Source organism: Podarcis muralis, chromosome 3, assembly GCF_964188315.1.
Source record: "Podarcis muralis chromosome 3, rPodMur119.hap1.1, whole genome shotgun sequence".
Taxonomy (NCBI): domain Eukaryota; kingdom Metazoa; phylum Chordata; class Lepidosauria; order Squamata; family Lacertidae; genus Podarcis; species Podarcis muralis.
Window position 1 is genome coordinate 49,470,631 of NC_135657.1, and position 25,771 is coordinate 49,496,401.

Genomic DNA, 25,771 nt, shown 5'->3' on the forward strand with positions numbered 1-25,771 from the left:
GCCAACCTTATGATTGGCAAGCCCAAGAGGCTTGGTGGTTTAGACCAAAGCACCACCCGCGTTCCTAAGAGCCCATATATTACAATACAGATCTCCTACTAAGACAGTTGTCGCTATAGCAAGCTAGACCACACCTCTCCCCCAAGGTGTGGTTAGATTAACACATGATTCATTTATGAAATTCCCGGATGCCACAGGAAATAAATTATATCCTCTGGTTGCTAAACACAGTAAATGTAGAAAAGGAACCTTTGGAAGAAAATGACTGAGGTCCACCAGATCTAAACAGGTATAAATTACAGATGAGCATTGTGTGACTCCTTGAATTTATAGCATTTCAGGCTCATGTTACGAACTCTTTTTCATCTCATATAATCCAGGAAAGCCAAGACCTATTGCATCTCCCAAAGTGTTTCATGCTACCAATTCCCAGTTTGTCTGGTTTGGAAAAGTACTGTCCACTGCCTGTCATATGTCGATGTTCCGTGTCTAGCAGGTTTATTGTGTAAGAGCACCAATTCCAGATTAACAATTGATTGATGGGATGCCATAAGGCCTCCCCAAAAACTTTCTGCAAGCAATATCACAACAAATTCTTAGGCCACTGCCATACAACCTGTTCCTCGAGCTGATACGTTGGCACAAAGATTACAGAGGCAGCCTAGATGACATTGGCTATCTACTGAGCATTCATTATGATTCCTGTGCAAGGAGGTTATATAACATTGCATCAAGCAAAACGTTTCAGTGCTTGGAAGAAGTATAGCAAAGTTTCCCAAAGTTTGGTCTCCAGTTGTTTTTGGACTACACCTCCCATTATCCATGACCACTTGTCTTGAAGCACCAGGAGGCAAAGTTACAACATTTGAGGCTTTTTGGTTTCAAGAATAGGTGAGTAAGAGGTGTAAAGCATGGGAGAAAGCAGACTGGGCAGAGTTTTTCTCCCTCTACTATAACTCATGGTTATCCACTGGCGCTCAATGTTGGAAGATTCAGGGTAGGCAAAATAATGTATCTTAACAAAGTCGCTGTGGTTAAACTATGGCATTTGCTCCCACAAGAGGCAATGATGGTCACCAACTTGGATATTAAGTGGGATAGCTATGGGGGCGCCGCCCTAGTGAAGGATCACTACCTGAGTGTGCCACCGATCAGTGAAAAGGGCGTCTCCTGGCTCGGCCAATCGCATCGCAGCGATGGGAAATGGGCGGCTGCTCCGTTTCCGCCGCCCCCGCCGCCCGCCGGGTTCCTCCTACGCGCTCGGCGCCCCGCCTCTCCACGTGGGCTTCCATTGAGAAGGCGACAAAGCGTCTCTCTCGCACTGTTTACAAGCAGCCGCGCTGGGAAGGATCCGAAAGCGACCTCAGGGGGCGGGGTCGTGGGAGGAGGCGCTGGGGATTGGCGGGCTCTTCGCAAGGCAGGGCTCGGCTGCCCCGCTGCCCCTTCTTCCCAGGGGGCGAGTTATTCGAAAGGCAAGCTCCGGGTTCCTAATTTCCGTCTTCTGTTAGGCGCCTCTTTCTGGCGTGGTGGTGGAGGGAGGCTGGTGAATCTGACTGAACTGTGAAGGAGCCGCGCTGCACTTGTCAGGATCCGGACCCAACAGTCTTTCCTCCTCGCGTTTGCTGCTTGCTGCAAGCAGAACCTAGCTGTAAGTACTACTTGGCGATAAACTGTATTTGGTTGACCAATAAAATATGAAGTACTGCTTGTTATGTCGGATCCCCAACCTGCACATCTAACCTCTCCCCACCACCTCCACACCTGACACAAGTTTCTTTATCCGGCGATGGCGACAGGCTGGAGTTATGCTGTTGAGATGGATCCTTAATTTGCTTACGCGATTGATCTATTTATCTGCTGTTTTGGCGCCTTCTCTTGCATTTGCTTCGCTTTATGTCCCCAGATGTTTTTTGCGCGGTGCTAATTTTCAGAGCAGCGTAACGCGCAGCAGGTTTAACAGGCGCCGGGCTCCCTAGGAGTATTCTTGCATTTTCACTTCTTGCATACCCCCGCTGCGCAGCCTAGAATCATTATTGCCTTTCCTAGCACTCCTTAGCTCTGCACACACGAAAAGATCAGCTGGGTAGGAGAGTCCCTTCGGGCTCCCTTTCCGAAGAGTATTGTTTAATTTCGCGTGCAGACTTTGATCTGATTTCCAGGCTTAATGAATCCGCCTGAGCGTTCTGATCCAATTAATTTAGATGTCGACTGTATCACTAATGTGAATGAATGAATTTCGAACACAACCTTGGAGTAATTCCTCCCCCTTCTCCCCCCACTCTCTGTTTTTCTGTCGCTTTGTTTTCTTGTGTGGTCGAATATAGGTCACTTAGAGTAGACAACACTCTTGCAACCGTTCTTGTCTGTTCATTTTGGTTCAATCTAAATATTTAAACTTTTCAATTATGCCAAACTTCCTCACTTGTCCAGATCAATAAAGGAAGTGACTTTTTTTTAATGAAAGAAAAAAACTCTTTAGAATTTCACGTGTTCCAGGAATTCATACTTTTCAAGGGAATTTGTTTAAAACCAAAGAAGGGTGTTTTTAACAGAGGGTCCTCTTTGCAGTTCTGAAACTGTCAGGGCCTGTATTTGCAGACTGCATTGCACACATTTTTCCTACATGATATTGGGGCAATGGTATGTGAGGAGTACTTGTTTTGCCATCTTTACACCTTCCTGGAAGCAGCATCTTCCTAACAGGTCTAGGTAGCACAGCAAACAGTGGAATGATATTCACACACAAAGGTGTGTGTATTTTCCGCCTTGACCCATGTAAGAAAATTTTTGATTGTGATATGAAATAGTTCTGACTCATCTGCTCAACTATTCTTCCATCATTAATATCACCGACAGAGGTTTGGGCAGTCTGAAATAAGGGCCACAATGGAAACTTGCAACAAAATGTTGCAACGGGAAGTTCTCTTGTTCTAGATTCCAGCCAGCCATGCCCTCTTCCATCCTACTGTGTTTGTGTTTTCCCACATCAGCCAATCAGCATTGACTGAGCATTGAGTACGTTCAGTGGAGATTGGGCTGTTTTTGGTTCTCACCCCCCTCATTCCCACTCTAAAGTTTTTTGTACTTCCTGAAAAAGTTGGGGTTCCTCAGCTGATCCCCCGCACTTGTGCATGGATGGTCCCCTTTTTGCCTTCTACAGATCAGCACTCTGAGAATGAGGTTGCTATTCGTATTTATGACTGTACCCATTATGCCAAATGAGGTGGTAGGGAGACAGAGGTGATGGGATTCTGGACTATACTATTTTAGACTTCAGATGGGGTGTCATTCTGTCGAACGTTGACCCATATTTTCTTTTAAAAGCCCTGGGTAGGGCTACAAAAAAAAACCTTTTTACTGGATTTCTGGTTTACTACATGTTGTTGTTGTTGTTGTTGTTGTTGTTGTTGTTGTTGTTGTTGTTGTTTTGCAAAGGAGAACATTCAGAAATGATATCCCCACCTGGTATGGCCTAGTAATCCACTTTCTCAACAAGTCATTAGTTTAGTTTTTTTTATACAGTGGTACCTCTGGTTGCAAACGGGATCCATTCCGGAGGCCCGTTCGCGACATGAAAAGCCCACAACCTGAAGCGCCGTATCTGCGCAGCACCATTTTGTTCTTGTGCGCATGCGTGAAGCACAATTTAGCACTTCTGCGCATGCGCGAGCAGCGAAACCTGGAAGTAACCCTTTCCAGTACTTCCGGGTCGCCTCAGGACACAACCTGAAAAAACATAACATGAAGCAAACGTAACATGAGGTATGACTGTATTCTGCTTTTTCACAGTGAACTGTGCCCAAAGTGATTTGCAACTAACATCCAGTTATCAAAATGAAAAATGTCTGTGTGTGTGTGTGTGAGGGAGGGGGGGGAGAGAGAGAGAGAGAGAGAGAGAGAGAGAGAAGACCAGTACAGTATACAAAACAGCAATAAATTCAAATACAGCCAAATCAATGAATATAGAATAAACCAATATTACCAGGATATAATCTGAGTTTAATATATAAATAGAGAGCAAAATGAAAGTCATACAGTGCAGAGGGAGTGGGGTAGGTCTTCTCACCAGGCTAGATGATTTACAATTGGCTCTCTCAACTACCCTCAGGTAAAGGTGAGTGCTGGGGAAGGCAAAGATGGTGAGTGCTCTTCCCCAGCCTCCTGGCAACTCCAGCACCTGGTGCTGGTCTTGTTGCACCGAGCTCACAAATGCCAAAGTGTAGAAGAGGGCAGGGGTGCACATATAACTGTGCTTCATTTCTAGTGATGCGAAAATTTCGTGGTTCACTTCCTCCTGCAGTTTAGGAAACTGGGCTGCAGCTATGCAAAAGAGAGATAATCTTCACCATAATTTTATCTCATTAAAAAACAACAGCAACCAAAGACTTGGAACCTTCCCTTGGGATCTGGCTCCAGATACCTGCACAGAAGCTGACAGACTGTGTTTAGTCTTATCCCCGGCATAATCTGTCTGGTGATCAGTCTCGGTTTTCTTAGAATATTTTCAGCGACACTTTTATCTGTGCTAAAATACATTTCTCTCGAGGCAGATAAGCTGAACTGCACATGCGGCACATTCTTCTTTAGTTTTCATCCGAATGTTGACAGAGATTTGCATTTTGCTTGTGAGAACTAGCAGCAAAGTCAAATGGGGGAAAGTGTGACAGTGGAGGAAGGGGATTTGGACTTGGTGAGTAGGGAAACCCCCTTCTGTACACAGCCAGACAGCTTGGGTGGCTGCTCGTTTGCTACTCCTATTTTTCTGGGGTTGGGTGAAAGTCCTTCCCAACACACCTGTTGAATCATGGAACTATAGAACTGTAAATTTGGAAGGTACCATGAGGGTCATCTAGTTCAACACCCTGCAATTCAGGAATCCTTTGCCTAATGTGGGGCTCAAACTCACAACCCTGAGGATAAGAGTCTCCTGCTGTACCATCTGAGCTACCCCAGGGAATGGTGGATCGTAGCTTGATAGGAAAGGAGGTGTCCATTGTCCTGCTGAGCACCAGAATCTTCTAGGCATTCCAAGTTCTACTAGTGCATGCTTCTCAGATTGCAGGCCTTGCCCCACTTGCTCAAAGTGCATCACATACATTAACTCAATTATCCTTCTAACACCTTCTGAGGTAGGCTGGTATTATTGCCTCCATGTATTTGATGGGTGGGAAAGCTGGTTGAAAATTAAAAACCCCTTCATGTGTTACTTGTGTGTAGGGCAGCCTTGTGTGTTGGGTGCCCAGATGTTGTTGGACTAGATAATTTTATTTGTTTGTTTGTTTGTTTATACATACCCTGCCCATCTGGTTGGGTTTCCCCAGCCACTCTGGGTGGCTCCCAACAGTATATTAAAAACACGATAAAACATCAGACATTAAAAACTCCCCTAAACAGGACTGCCTTCAGATGTCGTCTAAAAGTCAGATAGTTGTTTATTTCCTTGACATATGATGGGAGGGCATTCCACAGGGTGGGCGCCACTACTGAGAAGGCCCTCTGCCTGGTTCCCTGGAACCTAGAACTCCCATAATCCCTAGCTACCAGGACTAGTGGTCAGGGATGATGCGGGCCTAACATATGTGGACCCAAGTTTGAGAAAGGCTGGTGTAGGGCAATTGTGTCTTGACTGAAAAGTGAGACTGCACATTTAGCCCTGCTCCCAACATCACACTTGCTTCTCTGTAATAAAAACCTCAAGCCACAAATGCCTGCTGACACATACAGTAGGGGCTCTACACAATTGGGTCACCCGATTGTGCAGGTATCCTGAATGTGTGATGCTCTTACATACAGCAGAAGCTTACGTGTGGTGTGTTTCATACAGACGACAGCTCACGGTGTGTGACTGTTCCAGGAAGTGGATGTGAAGTTGCAGGTGGGGCTGCTTCCCAGTCAACCCACAATTGCCTCACATGGAAATAAAGGCATGGAAAGGGATGAGGAGACAAAGCGACTTCTGTAAAGCGCAGGAGACAATTATGACTGAATTAACAAAGGAGCAAAGAGAGGAGAGTAACAGAGAAGAATTTACAGAGTTGCTCAAGGTGTTTTGATAACATCTTCCATTTTGTAGTTATTACCCTGATAAAGTTTTAATTGGAATGCTGTGGGCAATTCATTATTTCCTCCTCTTGGCACTTGTTTGAGGTTTACCTCGCTCTTCACCTTTTGTAGACATAAAGGTATGTTGTGAGTTCATGGTTGAACTGGGGTTTTAAACTAGGGGTGTCTCTATCATAGCTTATGATCTTCATCGCTGAGCAACACCAGGTTAGAGCTCAGAAGGTCTGTAGGCCCTGTCACTGTTGACATTTCATTCATATACCTTTATTGTTCTGCAGAATAATGTAAGTAAAAGGTGGTCCCCTAGTGTGAAGCACATACATTTCAAATTTAGACATAGGCCAGGAGGATGAGGACACAAGTAAGTGAGGTGGGTGGGAGGCAAGGGTAACAAAGTATGAATCTATGTAGCCTTTATTATGATTGGGGATGAAGACTCAATGATTTCTGTGAAAGGCAACACAAAAACATCAAGAGTAGCATTGCTGGATCAGACTGAAGGTCCATCTAATTCAGCATTCTGTTTCTCCAAAGTGGCCAATCTCATCCCTCTAACTAGTATTGTCCCCCAGAGACTGGCATTTGTCCAAGATAATTCTAGACATTGCCTTCTTCACTAAGTAGCTTTAATCTTTTTCTTTCTTTCTTTTTGCATTTGGAAAGCTTGGTCTGGCTGGGGTGTAATAATTTTGTTCCTTGGCATTCATAAAGGGATGCTGAGCAATCTTCTGAAAACATTTTTCCAGGCTCTTCAAAAGCCAAGTTTTCTGAGTACAAATGCTGCTGCCACTGTATGTCCAGAGCATCTTACGTAAAATGGATTATAGGTTAGCATCTGTTCATTGGGCCTCTTATTGGTCTTCCTACTAATTTTTATTGGTCAATTGAACCACTTGATTATAATCTGCACTGTTTTTTCTCCCTGCTGTGCTAGCGCTTAAGGGGGGCAGAGGAGGAAAAGGGGGTGGAAATCAGCATAGGCATAAAGCACATTTCCAACACTGAGTGAATCTAGGCCAGCTTTCATGAACCTAGTGCTTTCCAGGGGTTTTGGACCACAACTCCCATCAGCCTTGTGCTGGGACTAATGGGAGTTTCAGCCCAAAACCTCTGGAGGGCACCAAGTTGGCAAAGGCCCCTCTGTACAGCATCTTCACTTCCTCTCTCCATCTCTAATATTCAGCCATTCCCACACATTGTTGAGTTTTCCCTTTTCTACCCTTTATGACACATTCAGACATACCTCAGTCATAAGAGCGAAGTCAAAATACAGTGGTACTTCGGGATAAGAACTTAATTCGTTCTGGAGGTCCGTTCTTAACCTGAAACTGTTCTTAACCTGAAGCACCACTTTAACTAATGGGGCCTCCCACTGCCGCCGCACCTCTGTTGTGCGATTTTTGTTCTCAACCAGAAGCAAAATTCTTAACCCGAGGTACTATTTCTGGGTTAGCGGAGTCTGTAACCTGAAGCGTCTGTAACCTGAAGCGTCTTTAACCTGAGGTACCACTGTAATCTGGAAAATAGTAGTGGCATGTAGGTAAGGGAGGCTACCTATTTGCCATCACATTAAAAAAATGTGACATTCTCCCTGACTTGCTAGCTTTCTAGCTTATGTATCTAGCATTAGGCTCAGGCCAAATACCAGTATTCCTTGTCATTTTTATCCTTGCGGTTAGACAGTACAGTAAAACCAGGAAACTGAGCTGAGAAGTGGCTTAGTTGTGAAGCCTGCCAACATTTGGAAGGTTTAATTTCTTCCCCTCTCCCCTTGCTAAAGCCCATTGTGGAGGCAGGTTATCTGAGCAAACAAGCAGGAAGACCTGCCAGGTCACAGTGCACTTTCTTTTTCCAAAGCAACTTGCCATTCATGCCTTTGCTCTTAGCTGAGCAGATGAAATGTGTGGAAGTTCCCTCTCTGTAGCAGCCCCCAAGTCACCATTGTGTTTTGACAGGAGCACCAGGTATTCTTCAGCTTTTCACAGACTTTAGCAAAGAATGCTTGCTTGGGCTGTCTTTGTGGGGAGCTGAGGAAGAACCTTCCTCGCCATCCAAGCTGTTCCCAAATGAACCACCTGTGCAATGGCTCAGTGGTAGGACTTTTCATGTAGCAAAAATGGTACCTTCCACTCCAGATGTTGTGGACCACAGTTTTGATCTTAACTGACCATTGACTGTTGACTGGGGGCCGATGGGAGTTCTAGTCCACAACTTCCAGAGGATACTACATTGTTTATCTCTTGTGTAGAATTTCTTGGTTTCAGTCCCTGGCATCTGGTAAACACCGCTGCCGGGAAACAGCTGGAAACAGGCTGCTATTCACTGTGGGCAGTACTGAGCTATGTGGACCAATGGTCTGAAGCAGGGAAAATTTCCTGCCATTGTGTTTTCCACAAAGATTGCCTAAGATTGTGAAAGTAATATGGTTATCGTCTCCTAGGCCGCTGCTAGAGCAAGTTATAAGTATTGAATCGACTGTACTATCCACCTTTTACCTCTGTTCTGTCTGCTTCTCTTCAGCAGATCTCATGACTTTTGAAACCCACAGCACCAAAACAAAGAGTCTTTGTCATAACAAAGGGATTATTCACAATTATTGCACTTGATGAAATGCTCAAATTTTCAAGAAGTAATCCTTAACCCTTTGCTTTTAACATACCACAGCTACTCAACATTGTTTAGAATTGGAAGCTATCTGTTTAGGGCTTCTGCACAATTGGTACCATCTCCTCTTGTACCATTCTTGTCACCTGATCATTTATTTCTGGACTTTCGAGGCCACCATGGGTCTTTGTTACTTTGGAAAGTGCTTGACTGCATTGCTCTCAAGTGCTTTTAAGTTAAATTGCACTCACCTATATTAGCAAAGTGGTCTGCCAAACAGACTTAAACTGGCTGCTTGCGGGTAAGATATGATTATACAGAACAGTGAGACAGGATATGAGAGGCTTCACATTCCACTTCTTCCATACTATAGGCAATCACTTTTTGTACCAGATAATTCCCTGCTGGAACTGGTCAGTTCTTACAGCTCAGCAATCTCCAGTCTTTTTATGACCGTGAGCAGATTTGGATTTTTGAGTAAGTTCTATGGATCCCATGCCTCTCGTCACTTTTCTCTCTCCTCCCTGGAGAAACAGAAAAATAGAATGTGCATGCACACACACTTTGCTTTTCCTAAGTACCTCTGGTTAAAAGAGAGATCCAGTAGAATCAACCTGAGTCTTGAAAAATCCATAGAGTTGGAAGAGGAAGTGGGAAAGAGTGTCATTCTTTCAGCCTCATCTTTCAGCTCCATGTACTTTTCAAGGAAGAAGAAGGTAACCACTCTCACCAACTCAAGATCAAAGGGGCAGTGTATGGGGAGGCTCAGAGAATTCATAGGTATCAGGGAAGACCTTAAGGGTGCTATTGAACCCACAGCTGCTGTGTTGGCAACCACTGTTACACCTGCAATATCTTCAGATGAATAAGAAGAGAACACAGTGCAGTGATGGGGCATGCATACTTTGCATCCAAATGGTCCCAGGTTAAATCCTTGGGATCTCCAGGGAAAGATTCCTGTCTGAATCCTGGGAGAGTTGTTGCTAGTCAAAATGGGCAATACTGACCTAGATGAACTAATTTTCTGGCTGGAAGACAGCTTCTTGTGGTACATGCAACCTTATAAATCATACTGATGTTCATGATCTATATTTATTGGCTAGCGATGACAACCAGGTGCCTCACAGAAACAAACCAATGAATTTTACTGGGAATCTATTGCCATGTGAGGAATCCAGTTCATTATGCAGCAAAGTGAATTGCAGGCAAAAGGTCAGAGCAGGAGGTGAGGCAATCGGTCCATTGTTCCATAGGTAAATATGTATAGTAATGAGAGTTAAACAAGGCAGAATTTTTCTAGAAAGATATGTCCTGGAGGTTTAGCCTTCATCTTCTGTAAAGCTTTTTAATCAATGCTGCCGTGGCAAATATTTGCCAAGCAGTACTTAAAAGTAAGGATGTTTGGCTTATTTCACAATAAGGACTGTAATGAAAACAGACCACAGATGATAGGAACCTGAAATGAATCTTCTATTGTAGTCCAAGGCAAATGAAACAATTTGTATCTTATTTGTGTTAACAGGAATGCCATACTTACTTATCTTTTGGTGCTGGACCGTTTTAATACATACTGTCGTCATATGTTTTAAGTGTATGTCTGAAGATAGAAATGTCCTTTCAAAAAAGAGCAAAGATGGCTGGGAATCTCCGGATTCCAACAAAAGCCTGTAGGTAAGTGCAGTGGGACCAGCGTTTAGCCTTCAAGCTCTTTGTGGATGAATCATATATACCAGTAGTAAACTCATCATTTGTCATGGGTTCTGTTGGCCTCCCATAGATTGGACACTGTGAGAAAAGGGATACTGTACTAGATAGGTGTTTTGTCTGGTCCAACAAGGCTCTTCTTGCCCTTTGATGCAAATTTCCAGAGCCAGAATGTCCACTGCCTATTTCTATTTCCTGATGGCATCCAAAAAAGTAAAAGGGGAAAGCACCTGAAATCTCTCTCTCAAATCCCTGCTTCTTCTGAAATGAAATTTCTAATAACGCCCTGGCTCTATATATTTTCCTAAAGACAATCCCATGCCCTTTGAGGAGTGGCAGTGGGTTTGAGTCTGTTCAGAACAGATCAGCAAGTGCCAAACTCTGACCCTGAAATTACCTACCTCTTTGGATTGACTGTGCTGATTCCTAGTTGCCATTCCAGAGACTGCCCAGCACAGACATTCTAATCCATCATTTGGGATTCACTGTTGTAATGTAGGCAGGTTTGGGTTAGCAATTATGTATCTGGAAACCAAGTGGCACCCATCAACATTATCTCTGCTCTCTGACCTGACCTGACCTGCACACTGGTAGGGAAGGTCCAGCAGGCGGTTGGTGGATTAGGTGTGCTCAGGGGTCATCTGCTGGTCATCCGCACATTTTCTTTTTGTAAGAAAAGCACGATTGACATATTTTGAGAAATGGTCTCAACTCCAAATGCTGCTGTTCAAATTCTACAGAACTGGTTTAATGTAATCTAAAGGTGGAAGGGAGAAGCAGAATTGAAATGCAATGATTAATATCGTTGGTTTATCTGTGAAACAGTGTCTGAACTGTTGAAGCAGTGCATGAAACTTCACCAACTAAAGCCCAAGCCAGATAAAATGGTGGCCATGGTCAAGTCTGGGGTTTAGTTCCCATGGCAAACATCTTATGCCCCATATATACCGTATTGGCCCGAACATAAGCCACACTTTCCCCCTCCCCCAAAATTCTGAAAAGTTAAAGTGCGGCTTAAATTCACGACCTTACAAATATTGGCTTTTACAAGACCACTGCTGAAATGACATACGGTAAAACGGAACAGGTGTGAGTGCCTGCTGAATTTTTTTAAAAATATATATATAGACACCTTTATTGGTTTTTCAATTAGTTTACAGCCATCCTTTTTATACATGTCAATATTCACAATAAACAATTGGACACAATGAACATTCCAACGTTTGACATGTATGCATAAACTAAAGAGAAAATAAATATTATGTTACTTATCTACTTATTTTGTTGATACTTTGTTTGCACCTGCTGAATTTTAAGGGAGCAGCATATATTCAGGTATTGTTGTCTGTCCCCCTCCCCCCCCCCCCGCCATGAATTTAAAAGGTGCAGCTTATATTCGGGCCAATACAGTACATAGAGAATTATAATCAGCCATTGGTGGCAAATGATGAGTGTTCTGAACACCTTTGGGTATAATACTGACTTCTCATGTTGTTCCATGCTTTAATCTGGACACTTAACAGAGTTGGAGTATGTGGGAAACTATCCACTGGAAACATTATTCTGGGTAGTAATTGACTGTTTTGGAAGCCGTGATAGAAATGATATTTCCTATTTCTATCTCAGGTGTGATGCCAGTTGTGTGTCATTTGTTTTCACCGGCAGTGCTTTGAGCCATTGAGTTGAAATGAAATGTCCAGTGGAAGACTGTGAAGGAGGAAGAGTGGAGATAGTTTGATTTTTATCAATAAAATTTAAACTTATTGACAGCAATAAAGTCGTACCAGACTAAGCGTTAATTCAAGATGTTGTGATTGTAGCTTTAGTTTTCAGTAAGCAATTGTGGTGTCTTTGAACATATCCAAATATATAGGTAACATTCCTTAAGCACACTTACCTGAGTGTAAGCTCCAGGCTTGAGTAAACATGCACAGCACAAGAAAGTCAGACATAGCTCCATTTAAAAATGCTTAGGATTTGTCTATATATCTTTAAAAAGTAGGATTATCCAAATCATTATTTAACAATAAATCATACTCCCGAGGCTACAGAGTCAAGAAGAAGCAACAATTGTGTCTTGTAGAGCTGTTGGAATAAAAGACAAAAGGCTCTGCCTTTTTGCTGCCTTTTTATTTTATTAACAAAGTCATAATAAAAGGAAGAAACCAGTAACAAAAAAAGAGAATAACATCACAAAATCAGTAACAAAAGAAAGCCTGGTTTTAAATATGTGCTACTGTAGCCAAGTTGACTTGCTTAAATGAGTCACTCCATATTTGATAGCAGAGCAGTTTGATTTTAATTTCTAAATGTTTGTACATGTCTGTTACATTGTATTGTTCAAAATACTTAATGAAAATGCTTTTGTAAAAAGGTATCATATATCAGAGTACAACTGAAATCCAAAAAGTTGTAAAGCCAAGAATCTAACATTAAATATATTTCCTTAACAATGCCAATGATAAACTAACTCAATAGCTCAGTAACAAATTAAAAAAAATCTGGACTTTCTTTACATTTGGTGCCTCCCTCTGTACATTTTCTTAATTAATTTTTCTACTCCAGTTCTGGTATGCTATGTCAGCATTTCAAAGTGTCATTTTTCCCCTTTCTTTTTATTAAGTCCCCCCCCCAAGGATCTTTTAGCAAGTGATTTTTATACATTAAAATCTTACACCACTCTCTCCCTGCCATGATTATTTTTGCTTGTTTTACATATCTAAAGCATTCGTATACCACCCTTCGTCCTTTTTAGGATTTCAGAGATGTATTGCTACAACAATAAAAAAAACCTAAAAATTATTAGAATAACTGAAACCTCAAGTTAGAATGCCTGCATACAGGACCAGCCCAAGACATTTTGGCACCTGAGGTAAAAACAAAATGGCGCCCTGCCACAACCAGAGAAGAAGGGATGAATGAAGATCTACACCAGCAACAAGGGTGAAATAAAGATCTACATCAGGAAATGAGGGTTAGAGGAGCTCACACATGGGAAACAATCAGCCATGGAAAACAGCTGTAGCTATACAGTGGTACCTCAGGTTAAGTACTTAATTCGTTCCCGAGGTCCGTTCTTAACCTGAAACTGTTCTTAACCTGAAGCACCACTTTAGCTAATGGGGCCTCCTGATGCTGCCATGCTGCCGGAGCACGATTTCTGTTCTCATCCTGAAGCAAAGTTCTTAACCCGAGGTACTATTTCTGGGTTAGTGGAGTCTGTAACCTGAAGCTTATGTAACCCGAGGTACCACTGTATATTATTATTATTATTATTATTACTACTACTACTAGCACCATATTTTTCCATGTATAAGACGATCCCATGTATAAGATGACCCCTATTTTTGGGGGGGGGGACTGCAACAAAAAAAAGGGGGGGTGATTGCCCAGATTTGTTGAGCTTATACATGGAAAAAATATGGTGGTAGTAGTACAGTGGTACCTTGGGTTACATACGCTTCAGGTTACAGACTCCGCTAACCCGTTAATAACTCCGCTAATAGTGCTTCAGGTTAAGAACTTTGCTTCAGGATGAGAACAGAAATTGTGCTCCGGCGGCGCAGCAGCAGCAGGAGGCCCCATTAGCTAAAGTGGTGCTTCAGATTAAGAACAGTTTCAGGTTAAGTACGGACCTCCGGAACGAATTAAGTACTTAACCCGAGGTACCACTGTAGTAGTAGTAGTAGTAGTAGTAGTAGTAGTACCCCGCCTATCCGACTGGGTTCCCCCAGCCACTCTTAACAGCTTCCAACATATATAAAAACATAATAAAACATGAATGCTTTCCTATACAGGGCTGCCTTCAGATGTCTTTGAAAGATTATATAGTTACTCATCTCCTTGACATCTGATGGGAGGCTGTTCCACAGCACGGACGCCACTACCAAGAAGGCCCTCTGCTTGTTTCCCTGTCTGGTTCCCTGTAAGTTCACTTTTTACAGTGTGCGAACCACCAGAAGGCCCTCAGAGCTGGACCTCAGTGTCTGGGCTGAACAATGGGGGTGGAGATGCTCCTTCAGGTATACAGGGCCGAGGCTGTTTAAAGCTTTAAAGGTCAGCACCAACACTTTGAATTGTGCAAAGCATCTGTTTTGTATGCAGAAGGACTTGGGATCGATCCCCAGCACTAGCATAAGCCTCCTGCCTTAAAATGCTGGAGGGTCCCTCCCGGTCATTGTGGAGCTGGATGGACCCAAGGCAGCTTCATACGTAATAATTTACCTATCATTTTCCAGTCCTGTATTTCTGCTGACTTGCCTCCAGAAAATAGGCATACCTGTTGTGGGGTGGCCAGGAATGTGTTCCTTTTGTTGATGATGATGGTGAGTCATTTGTCGTTCGGCACTTTGCTAAAATGGATTTTGGCAGCACATTTGGTAGCCTGCTTGTGAAATGCTGAAGCACACAATATTTCTGGGCTGAAGGTTTTTAACTGAAGCAGACTTAGTCACTGGATTCAATAGAACTTACTTATGAGTAGACATAGTTAGGTGTTCAGCCTTTGTCTGGATCTAGCTTGAGTCCTGTTGATCTCAGTGGGTCTACTCCAAGCATGGCTAGATGTGGGTCTGATCCACTGAATGGCGCAAACCCATACCTGTTTTCTTAGACATAAACCCCATGGTATTCAGTAGTTCTTCCCTACTTGTAAGTGTGTATAGGATTGCAACCTTAACATCTAACATGCTTTGCCTGTGTCATGTGCTGCCCATTCATTTCCTGTCAGTCATTGTTTTAATGAAAGTTCTCGGTCACCATGCAATTTCTAGAATAAACAATAAAACATATGCTCTTCCTGTGTTAGCAATGAGCAGGCCTGTCAGAATTGAAATCCAGAAATGCTGGTATTTTCCCTTAAGGTTTTAATTGTACCTTTTTGAGATGTCTTTAAATGGGAGGAGTATTTCCTCTCCCAGGCTTGCTCAGCAGTGAAAATGTATTATTATGGACCTTTCTCCCATACTTACTTATAATTTCCTTTAAAACTTGTCGAAAAATGACCAGAGGAAGAAATATGGGGCTCAGTTGAATGAAGTGGTAGTGTCTACCTGTTGAACTTCAATTTACAAGGCTAAAAGCAATTTGTCAAAAAGCATCCAGGGAGCCATCTTTAAAAAATAATAATCATATTTCTGTCCCACTATTTCTTCAAAGAGCTCAGAGTGCATCCCAGAACAGAGCTTTGTTGTCCTGAAGAATGTGCAGCCCTAAAGTTAAAGACGCTTCATGAACCAGGAATGCCTAATAAGTTACTTCCCTCTGGGACCATCGTTAAATTGCCACATGTCCCTGTGCAGAAGATTTAGCAGCCTGCTTTGAATTGACATTTAAGACCGATTGCTTTGTAGGCCTTAGGGCAGTTCAGCGCATAGTTGGCAAAAGACCACTTAGTCATGCAGCAGCCGTTCACATGCTGAAACATGGCATTCTCGGACGACCGCATGCCAGCCTGCTATTGTTGCACCTTGTGAACTGCTCTGAGATCTAAATAAATAATATTCCTCATTCCTAGGTACTATGACATCACAAAATGGGATGGGTAGACTTAATGTGCAAAGTTTAGGTTGCCAGCTGTGACCCCTTTGCCCTCAGCGAAAGAATTCCCTTAAGAGTAACACGTTTCCAGAGTAATCTCGTGCATCTAGCTTTCTACAGGGGCACAAGTAGGCTTTATTTCACCTGGGTCAAAGACCCAGTTTGACAACCCCCCTTCACCTGGGGCAAAAAACCTGGCTAGCCCCCCGCCCCCAGCTACCGCTCTGGTTTCTAGCATTTGAGTGGCCCTCAAAAATCCATGCAGCTGTTCATACGGATACTAGGAACGTCTGTGCATGTCAGAACTTTTGCATGGATAAGACCTATGAGGGATAATTGTACAACTTGCTTATGGTGGGAGAAGGTGGTCTTCTAAATACTTTAAACCAGAGGTGTTTAAAGTGCAATAGTAGTCTTAGTCCCTCAGGCCTCAGTGAGGTTGCTTAAAGTTCCCCTTAGGTGAGTGCAAACATTCACATACAAGTACCAGCTCCCCTGCTTATCTCCGCCCCGCCCCCCATCACCATTACTGACCTTTGCACTGCATCAAAGCAGTTTCCAAAATTCCTGGGTGTTTGGGGAGTGCCTTACTTATCAGGTTACTGAAGAAAAATTCCAAAGCCCCTCTGTATAACCTGAAACTGCTATTCAACTATGTCTTCCTCAGAGTAGACCCATTGAAGTTAATAAACATTGCTAAGATAGCTCCATTAGTTTCAATAGGTCTGCTCTGCACAAACCATAGCTGAATACCACTCTCATAAGGCAGTTGTTTAGCCCCCAAGTCCATGAACCGAATCTCAATTTTAGCACAATTTATTGCTTTATAAAAAGAGCATTTTCTTGTACCAAAGCAGAAAGTATTGAACATTTCAGGAGAAAAAAACCATTAACTGTTCAATTCTGTACGTGTCTACTTTGAGCTGTTCCCTGGTTCATGGGTATAGGCCTGAAACAGTTCACAGTCAGTGGCAAGTTAGATTCGCTGTGGAAAGGGAAATTGCTTTTCTGCCCATGCGAGGGCAAACCTTAAATAAATTTCTGGAAGCGTGACATTTGGATGTGATACTCTTCAGCTCCAGGAGCCAAATATTATTGTGCAGAGTGAAGCATTACCTTGAGGATTATCGTGAAATATTGCACATTTTAAATAATGCACATAAAGCTACTGAAAGTGAATTGTACCCAACATCTTTTATTGATGAAAACAGAAGGAAATTTGTTGGTATTGTTGTTATGTCACATCAGGAAAAATTCTGCCCTTCTTTTCCTCCACTAGGGAGCTCAAAGCAGCTAATCGCAGGAATACAAAATGATCAAGGCAGTGGAAACAATACAGTAAAATACAGGAATTAAAAATCAGCCGTCAGAGCCAATGATTGCTTCAGCTTCCAGCAAAGGCCTCTTGAAAGAGCCAGGTTCTCATCTGCTGCTGGAAAGCAAATAGTGATGAGAGCAATCCAAAAAGTTGGCCCTGCCTCTGCTGCCCATCTGCTGAACCTCAGCTGACAGGGCATTTTGGAGCTGGACCTCAGGTGTTCCAGCAGAATGTGTGAGGGGGCACATGTGGCAGAAGGCAGCCGTAAGGGAGCCAGTTTCCACACCATCTGTTAAGTTTGTTTTTAATTTAACAAGATTTATACAGTCGTACCTTGGATCTCAAACACCTTGGCTCCCAAACAAATTGGCTCCCGAACGATTGAAACCTAGAAGTGAGCGTTCTGGTTTTCAAACATTCTTTTGGAACCCAAACGTCCCATGTGGGTTCCACAGCTTCTGATTGGCTGCAGGGCCTTCCTAAATCTAGGACTTTAAAGGTAAGAAGCAGCATTTTAAATTGGCCTCACAAATGGATAGGCAAATGTGAGTCCAAAAGAACTGAAGTAATATGCTCTGTTTGTGCAGTCCCAGACATTAGCCCTATACTATGTTTTGTGAAACAGGTTTAATATCGCAGTACTACACACTTGGGAGTAAGTTCCATGAGTGGTTTTGCAAGGACCAGCTTTTCCCATATGTTTTTCCTTGCATGCTGTTTTCAGTATCTGAGGCCCTGCTCAATATTCCTCAGTCATCTGAGGCATAGTGAACAACAAATGACTGTTTTGGTTATGACACCCATCTTGTGGAATGCCCTCTTTGTAGAGATTAACCAGCAAGTGAAAGGCTGTGTTGGTGGTGCTGCCAGTGAGGGTTGTCCGGTTACTGTTGACCCATGACAGGGCCAATGTACCTGATGAGGTACATTGTTCTCCCTTATTATTGATTTTCAGGAGGAATTTTAAAACATTCCTGTTTACTCAGACATTTGATGGCTGAAAAATACTGTTCCTGACAACCTTGAAACCGTGGGCTGAGAGGATGGGACCATTTAAAACTGTTTTTAAAATGTTTTGAATGGCTTTTAGAATGTGTTTTAATGATATGCTTGCTGTCCTAACAGCAATCCCAACTCCATTATATCTTTCATCTCATTCTTCCTTTTTCTCTGGCCTTCACAACCACTCTCCTTCCACTCCACCCACCATTTTCCAACCCATACTCTCTGCCCATCACTCGCTCAGTCTCCACCCTGCTTTTAACCATTCTTCTACTGGTGGTATGTTCTGGTGGTGGTTTAATGCATTTTGTGGATTTGGTTTTGATGTTGTGGTTGTAGGCCACTTTAAATTTCTTTTGGAGCAGGAGGCAGGGAGTAGAATATCTTTCACCTATCTCACTCTGTCAGTGTATGTCCTGTGCAAAGACTTCCACTTGTGCAACTGCACTTTCCCCTGCTCTCCTTCACCTGTGTGCCCCACAAAATTGGCTCTGAGGGGCTTGGGAGAACCACCAGAACAGCACAACACAGTGGGAGGAGGGTGGGGAATCATTCCATCCAACCAGCCGAAATGCTTGTGCAGACAGAACAGGAACAGCACAAGGATGACTTGCACCCTTCATGTTTTAATAACTGTGCAACTTGCTTCTGAGTCCACATAAATAGGATTATCCTGTTAGTATGATATGTTTACCATATACTATCGACTTCTATCTAAAGGCAGTTGACCAGTCTAAGGAGCACCCAAAATGTGTGTGGCAGGGTGATTCTTTCTCCTTCTGAGGAAATTTAAATTGGTCCCAGTTGGAGCAATTATATTTTTAAAACACACTTTCATGGAATTTAAAACACCAAGCCATTTTTAAAACACAGGCAAAGTAACAGCCTAAGAGACACATGACCGACTTCAGCTTTTCTTAATACTTCTGCAATGCATTCACTGGGCTTTTGTAGTTTAATTGAGGTTTAGAGGTCAGCATTGGTGATAAACAAAAGCATGGCATATGGACAGTCTTGACACCATCTGCGTATAATAAGTATGCGTGCTTTGTCTCCAGGTTCACAATCCAATTGTGCAAACCTGCACTGCTCTTTGGTTGGTTGCCTGTGCTTCATCATACTGTGGTATTAACTTAGATATTTGCTTTTAATGAACTATATAGATTATATTGTATACCATGCTGAGAGAGAAGGACAGGAGTGAGGAACCTTTGGTCCTCAAATATTGTTGGACTATGACTTCCATCATTCCTGCCCATGGACCACACTTGCTGAGACAGATGGGACAACTTCTGGAGGGCCAGTTTCCCCACCCCTGTGTTAGCCTCTTTAATGCCACTGCATCACATCAGTTAATCCAGCAACCCATTGTTTTTGTTACTCTATGTCTCTATCCAACACATGATCCCATGATAATGCTTATGGAATTATCCCATTTGATAGCAACCCTCTGAGGTACGTTAGGCCGCAAGGTAATGTACTGGATTCTAAGAAGGAGGTTTTCCAGAAGGGAGATTTCCTGTCCCTTTGCACACCCCAAAAGTCACTCTGGAAGATTGGGGCACCATCCAGAAAATCATGGGATGGACAGAGGTGGCTGCGGCAGGAAGTGGAAATTGCTCAAAATTGGACACAGACACCTGAAGTTCAAAGTTGCATTCCAGTTTGGTAGAGGAAAGCACAGGGGTGCAGTTTCATTTGCACACACCTGTTTAGAATTTATTTCATTTTTTGGAAAAAGATTTCTAAACCACTTCATCAAGAGTTTCATCTTCTTCATCTTCTTGGAGGAAGCAGGGGTGTTGATTGCATAGGGGAATGTGATTCTAAACTTTTCATCCAAGTGGATTAGAGGAAGGGTAAAATAAATGCAGTGATACACCCCCTCCATTGTTTATCTTCAGAGCTCCATCAAAGTCAGAAGCATGGAGGCCAGGTCCTGAGCACCTGTTTTGCATGCAGAACATCCTGGTTCAACACCCAGCATCTCCAAGTAGGGCTGGGGGAGACCCCTGTTTGAAATCCTCCCAAACCACAGTACTGAGCTAGCAGGATCAACGCTCTGATATGGTATAAGGCAGCTTCTGTGCTGCACTTTCCCAACCTGTCAATCTTCTATGACAATCCCATAGGAAAAGGGAACTAGAGAGATCTCCCTACTCTCCACTATCTTGGAGCTCTGGCAGAACATAAAATAGCTGAATTTTGGGGGGGAGATTGGAGCTACTATCTGTCTCCTCCACACCCATCTTTTCTGATGCTGCTCTTTTGGAAGGAGACAGCATGTTTTGAAGGGGACCAGGGTCTCTGATCTCCCCAGGATCTAAGAACATAGATCACCTTCATGTTCACATGGAGATACTTGTCCATGACCAATGGGCCTCAGCTCCACTATGGCATAGTATACACTTTAGATAACACACCCACACTATAACTATATGGTACAGCTACACCATCGGATTTGAGAACACTGAGAACCTTAATCTCTATGCATGTTTGCCCATGGCTAACATGAATTAGCTATGCTGTGGTATTGCATCAATACCGTGAAATACTCTCTTAATTGCAGGAATAGCTACCATCAAGGTGCATATACAGTCCAGTAACGGCAGTGGTTGCTTCCTTCAATATATAACAGGGCATGAGAAGCTTCCTTTCTCTTTTACCTCCTTATTGGGCTCCCCTCCCCCGTCTTCTTTGATTTGATTGCTGTCACCCTGGAAATTCAAGATGCAGTAAAGTCACACTCATTACAAGAACCAGCAGGGACAAGAAGAGCCCAGCAGAAGTGGCATCCCCCCCCCCCATCCTGCCACCTATTTAGAGTTTCTATATTGCCAGAATGACTGTTGCTACTAGCGCCATTCAGCTTGATGGAGGGAGAGAACAAGGTTCCCTGATCAGTTTTTGTAAACCACTTGAGAGGTTTTGATACAATCAAGTGGTGTACAATTTTTGTCAAATTGATAAATAAATGCTACACACACACACACACACACACACACACACACACACACACACAGCTACCAGAGCCACCTTACAGAAATAGGAGGCATTTCACAACAATGGAATCTGATGTCCATTATGTTCTTTAGGAGTTGGAGGATTGTAATGTTTTGGAATAAAGGATAACTAGGGCTTTTTTTCCAGCCAGAACTCAGTTCTGGCACCTCTCAGGTGGGCGTCATTGCCTCTCAGGTGGGCGTCATGGTGAGTGCTGGCACATCCTATTCTAGAAAAATATCACTAGGAATAACAAAAAAAGCCAGTGGCCTCTTTCCATTGTAGTCTGGATAAACAACTTGGAGACACCTCAGCTCTTTCTAGAGGTCTCTAGATGTTGCTCATCTAGAATGCCCTGCTGATTTTAGTGAGAATCCTCACAATTCAACCTCAACAATATTTTATTATTCACAAAAGCCGTAGGAATATGATTTCCATATATTTAATATCCCTATAATTTGATTCTCTGTAAGAGATGTCTAGGAACCTTGGTGAGTTATAATTCCATTTTTCATCCCCTACTAAAATGACATTATTCCTACTTTCCTTCTTCCCTTAACTGTTGTGGCTAGCCTGTAATGATTCATGCCACATGTTGGATAGACTCTCCTAATAACATGTGGCTGATAACACTATAACCAGATCACTTAAAATATAACAGAACTAGGTTTTTATTATTATGTTTCTATTTTTACTCATAGCAATTTGAGAATGTTCTTACTAGGGTGGAAAGGGGTGTCTGGAAAAAGAAATTCCATTGCCCTAGTGGCCTCCATACTTTTATTGAAATTTCCCAGGTCTAGCAAGATACATTACAAAAGCAAAGGAAATCACCTGCAAAATTATTTAACTCCAGAACACAGAATCCTTCTGTCCTTAGGTTAGCAGAATTTTTCTTTGTTTAATTACAGTCAAAAGAGCACAGCTTCCCCAATACCACAAAATCAACTCTTGCTGTGGTATGGGAGCTTCCAAGGCCTATTTTTGTTATGTAGAGAGAACCTATAAATCTGAGCCACAGAAGTGATCGGCAGGTGTTTGCATTTGCTGTAAAAACAGCATTGATGACATGCCCACCTGCAATATTAAGAATTTGTTCTTTGTGTCTGAGTATTGGGCACATCCAGAGGCGGCATGGTGAAAGTGAGTTCCAATGTGCTAGTTTACTGAGCCCGTAAGCACGGCTTGCTCAGAGTTTGTTTTGTCCTAACAACTGTTGAATGGCAGCTAGGTGAAGCCAAAAAAAGACATGATTACATAATGTCTCATTCCAAAATTGTCATCCTTTAGCTTGCTTTGACCCTGGAGTTTTGCTTTTCCTTTATTAGAAGGTCCTTGCATTTCTCTGTGGATCTGACATAATTCCTCCCCTTCCCCACTATCAGAAAGACTTTCACTGGTCAGCCTTAAGCATGGAGTTGCCTAGGCCCTGCTCTATCACACCAAAAAGGTAACCACTTCCACATCACCAAAAAAACAAGATCAACAGCCAGGACAGATTTACATTAAAGCAAATAAAGCCTTGTTGAAATGCCCACTCACAAAGGAAGTTAACCTAGCAAGCACATGAGCTACGGCTTTTTTTGGTGGTGGCCCCACAATTGTGGAATAGAGTTGCCCCATGAAACTAGTCCCCATCCCTGGATATTTTCCAACTGTCTTGAAAAACTTGTACCTTTTACCAACCATATTTTTCGCCCTATAGGGTGCACCGGCCCATAGGGCGCACCTAGTTTTCAGGGGGGGAAATCAAGGGAAAAAATACGATTCCCCCCCCCCCCGCAGCTCTGGGAGCAGCGGACAGGCTCACGCAGCCTGTGCGCTACTCCAAGACCTTCTCCCTGCTTTTGCGGGAGGTGGCGAAATTCCCCCACCTCCTGCAAAAGCCCACAGGAGCCGCGCGCAACTCCTGCAAGCTTTTCGACCAGGAGGGAGAAGGGACTGAAACAGCCAGTCAGTCCCTTCTCCCTCCTCGGGGAAAAGCCCCCAAGAGCGGCGCGCTCATTAAAGGGTGCACGGCTCCTGTGGGCTTTTCTACGAGGGGAGGGAATTCCCCCACCTCATAGAAAAGCCCGCAGAAGCCGCACACCCTTTAAAGAGCGTGCGACTCCTGCGGGCTTTTCGACCCAGCTTGTGGGCTTTTCGACCCAGCTTCCCCCACCGCCAGCCTCAAAGCCGGGTCGGGGAGCAGCGCTAAGGCATCGCGTGCCTTCCCGCTGCCCCCCAGGCTTGTGTGGCTGGCGGTGGGGGGAAGCTACCGCCAGCCTCAAAGAGCAGACTCTCCTGGCTTCAGCGAAAGCAACGTGAAGCCTCCAGAGCGCAGGCTTTGGAGGCTTTGCGTTGCTATTGCTGAAGCCAAGGAGCCTGCATTCGCCCCATAGGACGCACAAACATTTCCCCTTCATTTTTTGAGGGGAAAAAGTGCGTCCTATAGGGCGAAAAATACAGTATATGTGGGGATTTGCTAGCATAGTGGTGTATTTTGTTGTGTTTTCTAACACTGGGCTGCTCTTGGTCACTAGCTTTAATAATACGGAATGTTTTCATGTAATATCTCTTGCACTTTACTGTTGTACTTTGAGATATTCTACCAGCGCCAGCCCATGTGGTGGTCTTCATACACTGTGGACCACAACTCCCACCTGTCCCAGCCTGGCCAGTAGCCAGGAGTGATGGGAGCTGAGGTCCAAAACATTTGGAGATCACCACACGGGCTAGCCCAGCCCAACTGCCTGGAGAAGGGTTTCATTCCTGAAAGGTGGTGTGGACTCTTATTCAACATAAATGAATAAATTAAAGGAGCATATGCCAATGTGGATGTATAGATGCAAATTTTGAAACAGTTACCTTAAATTGAATACAGTACATCACACTGGAGTGAGAAAGACTGACCTGTGTGGCTTCTTAGTCTGCTGCCCAAATGCTAACAGCTGGTGGGCAACTTCAAGATTTCTCCTGCTCTCCTTTCTTAGGGTTCTTTGTATCTTTAGACTGGACAGTCCTTCACAGATAGGGCTCTCCTCTGTAACATGGGAAACATTGGCCAAAGGTCCTCTTAGTCTCACATCCTGTTTCTAGATGTAGCCAGCCAGATGCAAGCAAGGTGTGTGGGTAATAATTCTTCTCCACTTAATGGCCCCTTTGGCATCTTGTGTTCAAAGAAACACTAATGCAGCAATGGCTTATTAGACAGCATGGTGTATACCTTCTCTGTGTCTCACTTCCACCAAGATCCAGTGTCATCTACAATCATTCTGTGCTGACATTTAAAGAAAATAAATTCCTCCCCACATACTTTTACTAATACTCCTTAACTCACAAAGGCACGTGAATGTGGTTTTTTCCTCCTGATTCACCTTTTGGAAAGCTGCCCATCCTGTGGTACTGTTTACTGTTGACTTCATAATCTTGCGCCTGGTGTTCTACAGATCCCCTCTCCCCATTCTTCCTTGCTCTTTGCATTACTTCCCAGTGACTCAGATGAGGGAGAATGTGCCTTTGAGGGCTGATTGCCCACGTAGGTGAGACAAATCCACAAAGCAAAACAAAACCCTGGACTGTGATACTTGGCATGAGGGGGACAAGGCTAATGACTCAGGAGAAGGGAATGTGTGCCACTCTCCCGAGCCCAGTGTAACCAGCCGTTAATTGTCGAAAGAGCTGACTAATGCTGGAATTACTTATGACTCTGCCCCAGTGAATGCAGCCTTGGGAGACGCTTGGCTGTTAGCGCTGGTTATTAGAATGAAGCTCAAGAGATCGCTTTAACATATCAGCTTCTTGCCGCTCGCGACGTCCACCTTTATTTTCCTGAACAACAAACTCTTAAGGATTTGTGTTTCTCAGGTTCGGAGGATAGAGGGAGAGGAGTTGGCTTGGTTCCTGAGACTCTGGCTGCTGCATCGTTACGTGGCGGAGTGGGTATGAGAAGTTTGCAACCGGTTCTGCAATGAGCAAGCAAGCTCTGCAAAACAAGATGCCACCGGAGTTTAGAAACATGTGCGTCCTCCTGCCAAACCGAGACCAGCTCAATGTGATGGTTGGGGTAAGTCTATTCTTGCCGCCTTCTGGGAAACCAGCATGAATGACGCAAAAGAATGTATTTGAGTAGCTTGTGAGAGTGGTAAAACGGAGCCTCAGAAGTCTTTTGTTTACAGAAAGCTTACCAACAACAAGCTATCTATAAAGATCATCCCATTTACCCCAGTCAGTACCAGGACAAGACTAGCTGAAGGATCTGTTTCTGTGGATTTAGGAACTCTGTTACATTTGATGACCAGAGACTGTTTTTCTTAAATTCTTTTTCATCTTCCCTAATGGTTTTACAGCATTTGAAAACCAAAGGTCCACTTGCATATGAGTAAAGACACACATCTGTCTGCTAACTCAGGCATTTGTGTTGGTTTTTCCAACACAGAAGATGTTTAGGAAACATATTTTGCACAGTATAATATGGGGCAAAATATAAGTGGTGCTATATTATGCAAAGTCTCCCTAAAACAGACCCTTACAGAAATGTGACTATTAAATGTTAATTAT

The 25,771-nt window shown here is 43.5% G+C and overlaps 1 protein-coding gene across 2 annotated transcripts in view; it reads left to right on the top strand.

The window, feature by feature from the left end:
* The first annotated feature begins 1,299 nt into the window (after window positions 1-1,299).
* Window positions 1,300-25,771, top strand: part of FRMD1 (FERM domain containing 1) — a 55,163-nt gene continuing 30,691 nt past the window's right edge. The window contains exons 1-2 of one of the 2 annotated variants that reach the window (XM_028723923.2): window positions 1,300-1,648; window positions 25,079-25,277. In XM_028723923.2, the coding sequence (XP_028579756.2) occupies window positions 25,182-25,277 (96 nt within the window). In that variant the 5' untranslated portion in view covers window positions 1,300-1,648; window positions 25,079-25,181. The remainder of the gene's footprint in view (window positions 1,649-25,078; window positions 25,278-25,771) is intronic. The other variant, XM_028723922.2, reaches the window with a different exon arrangement.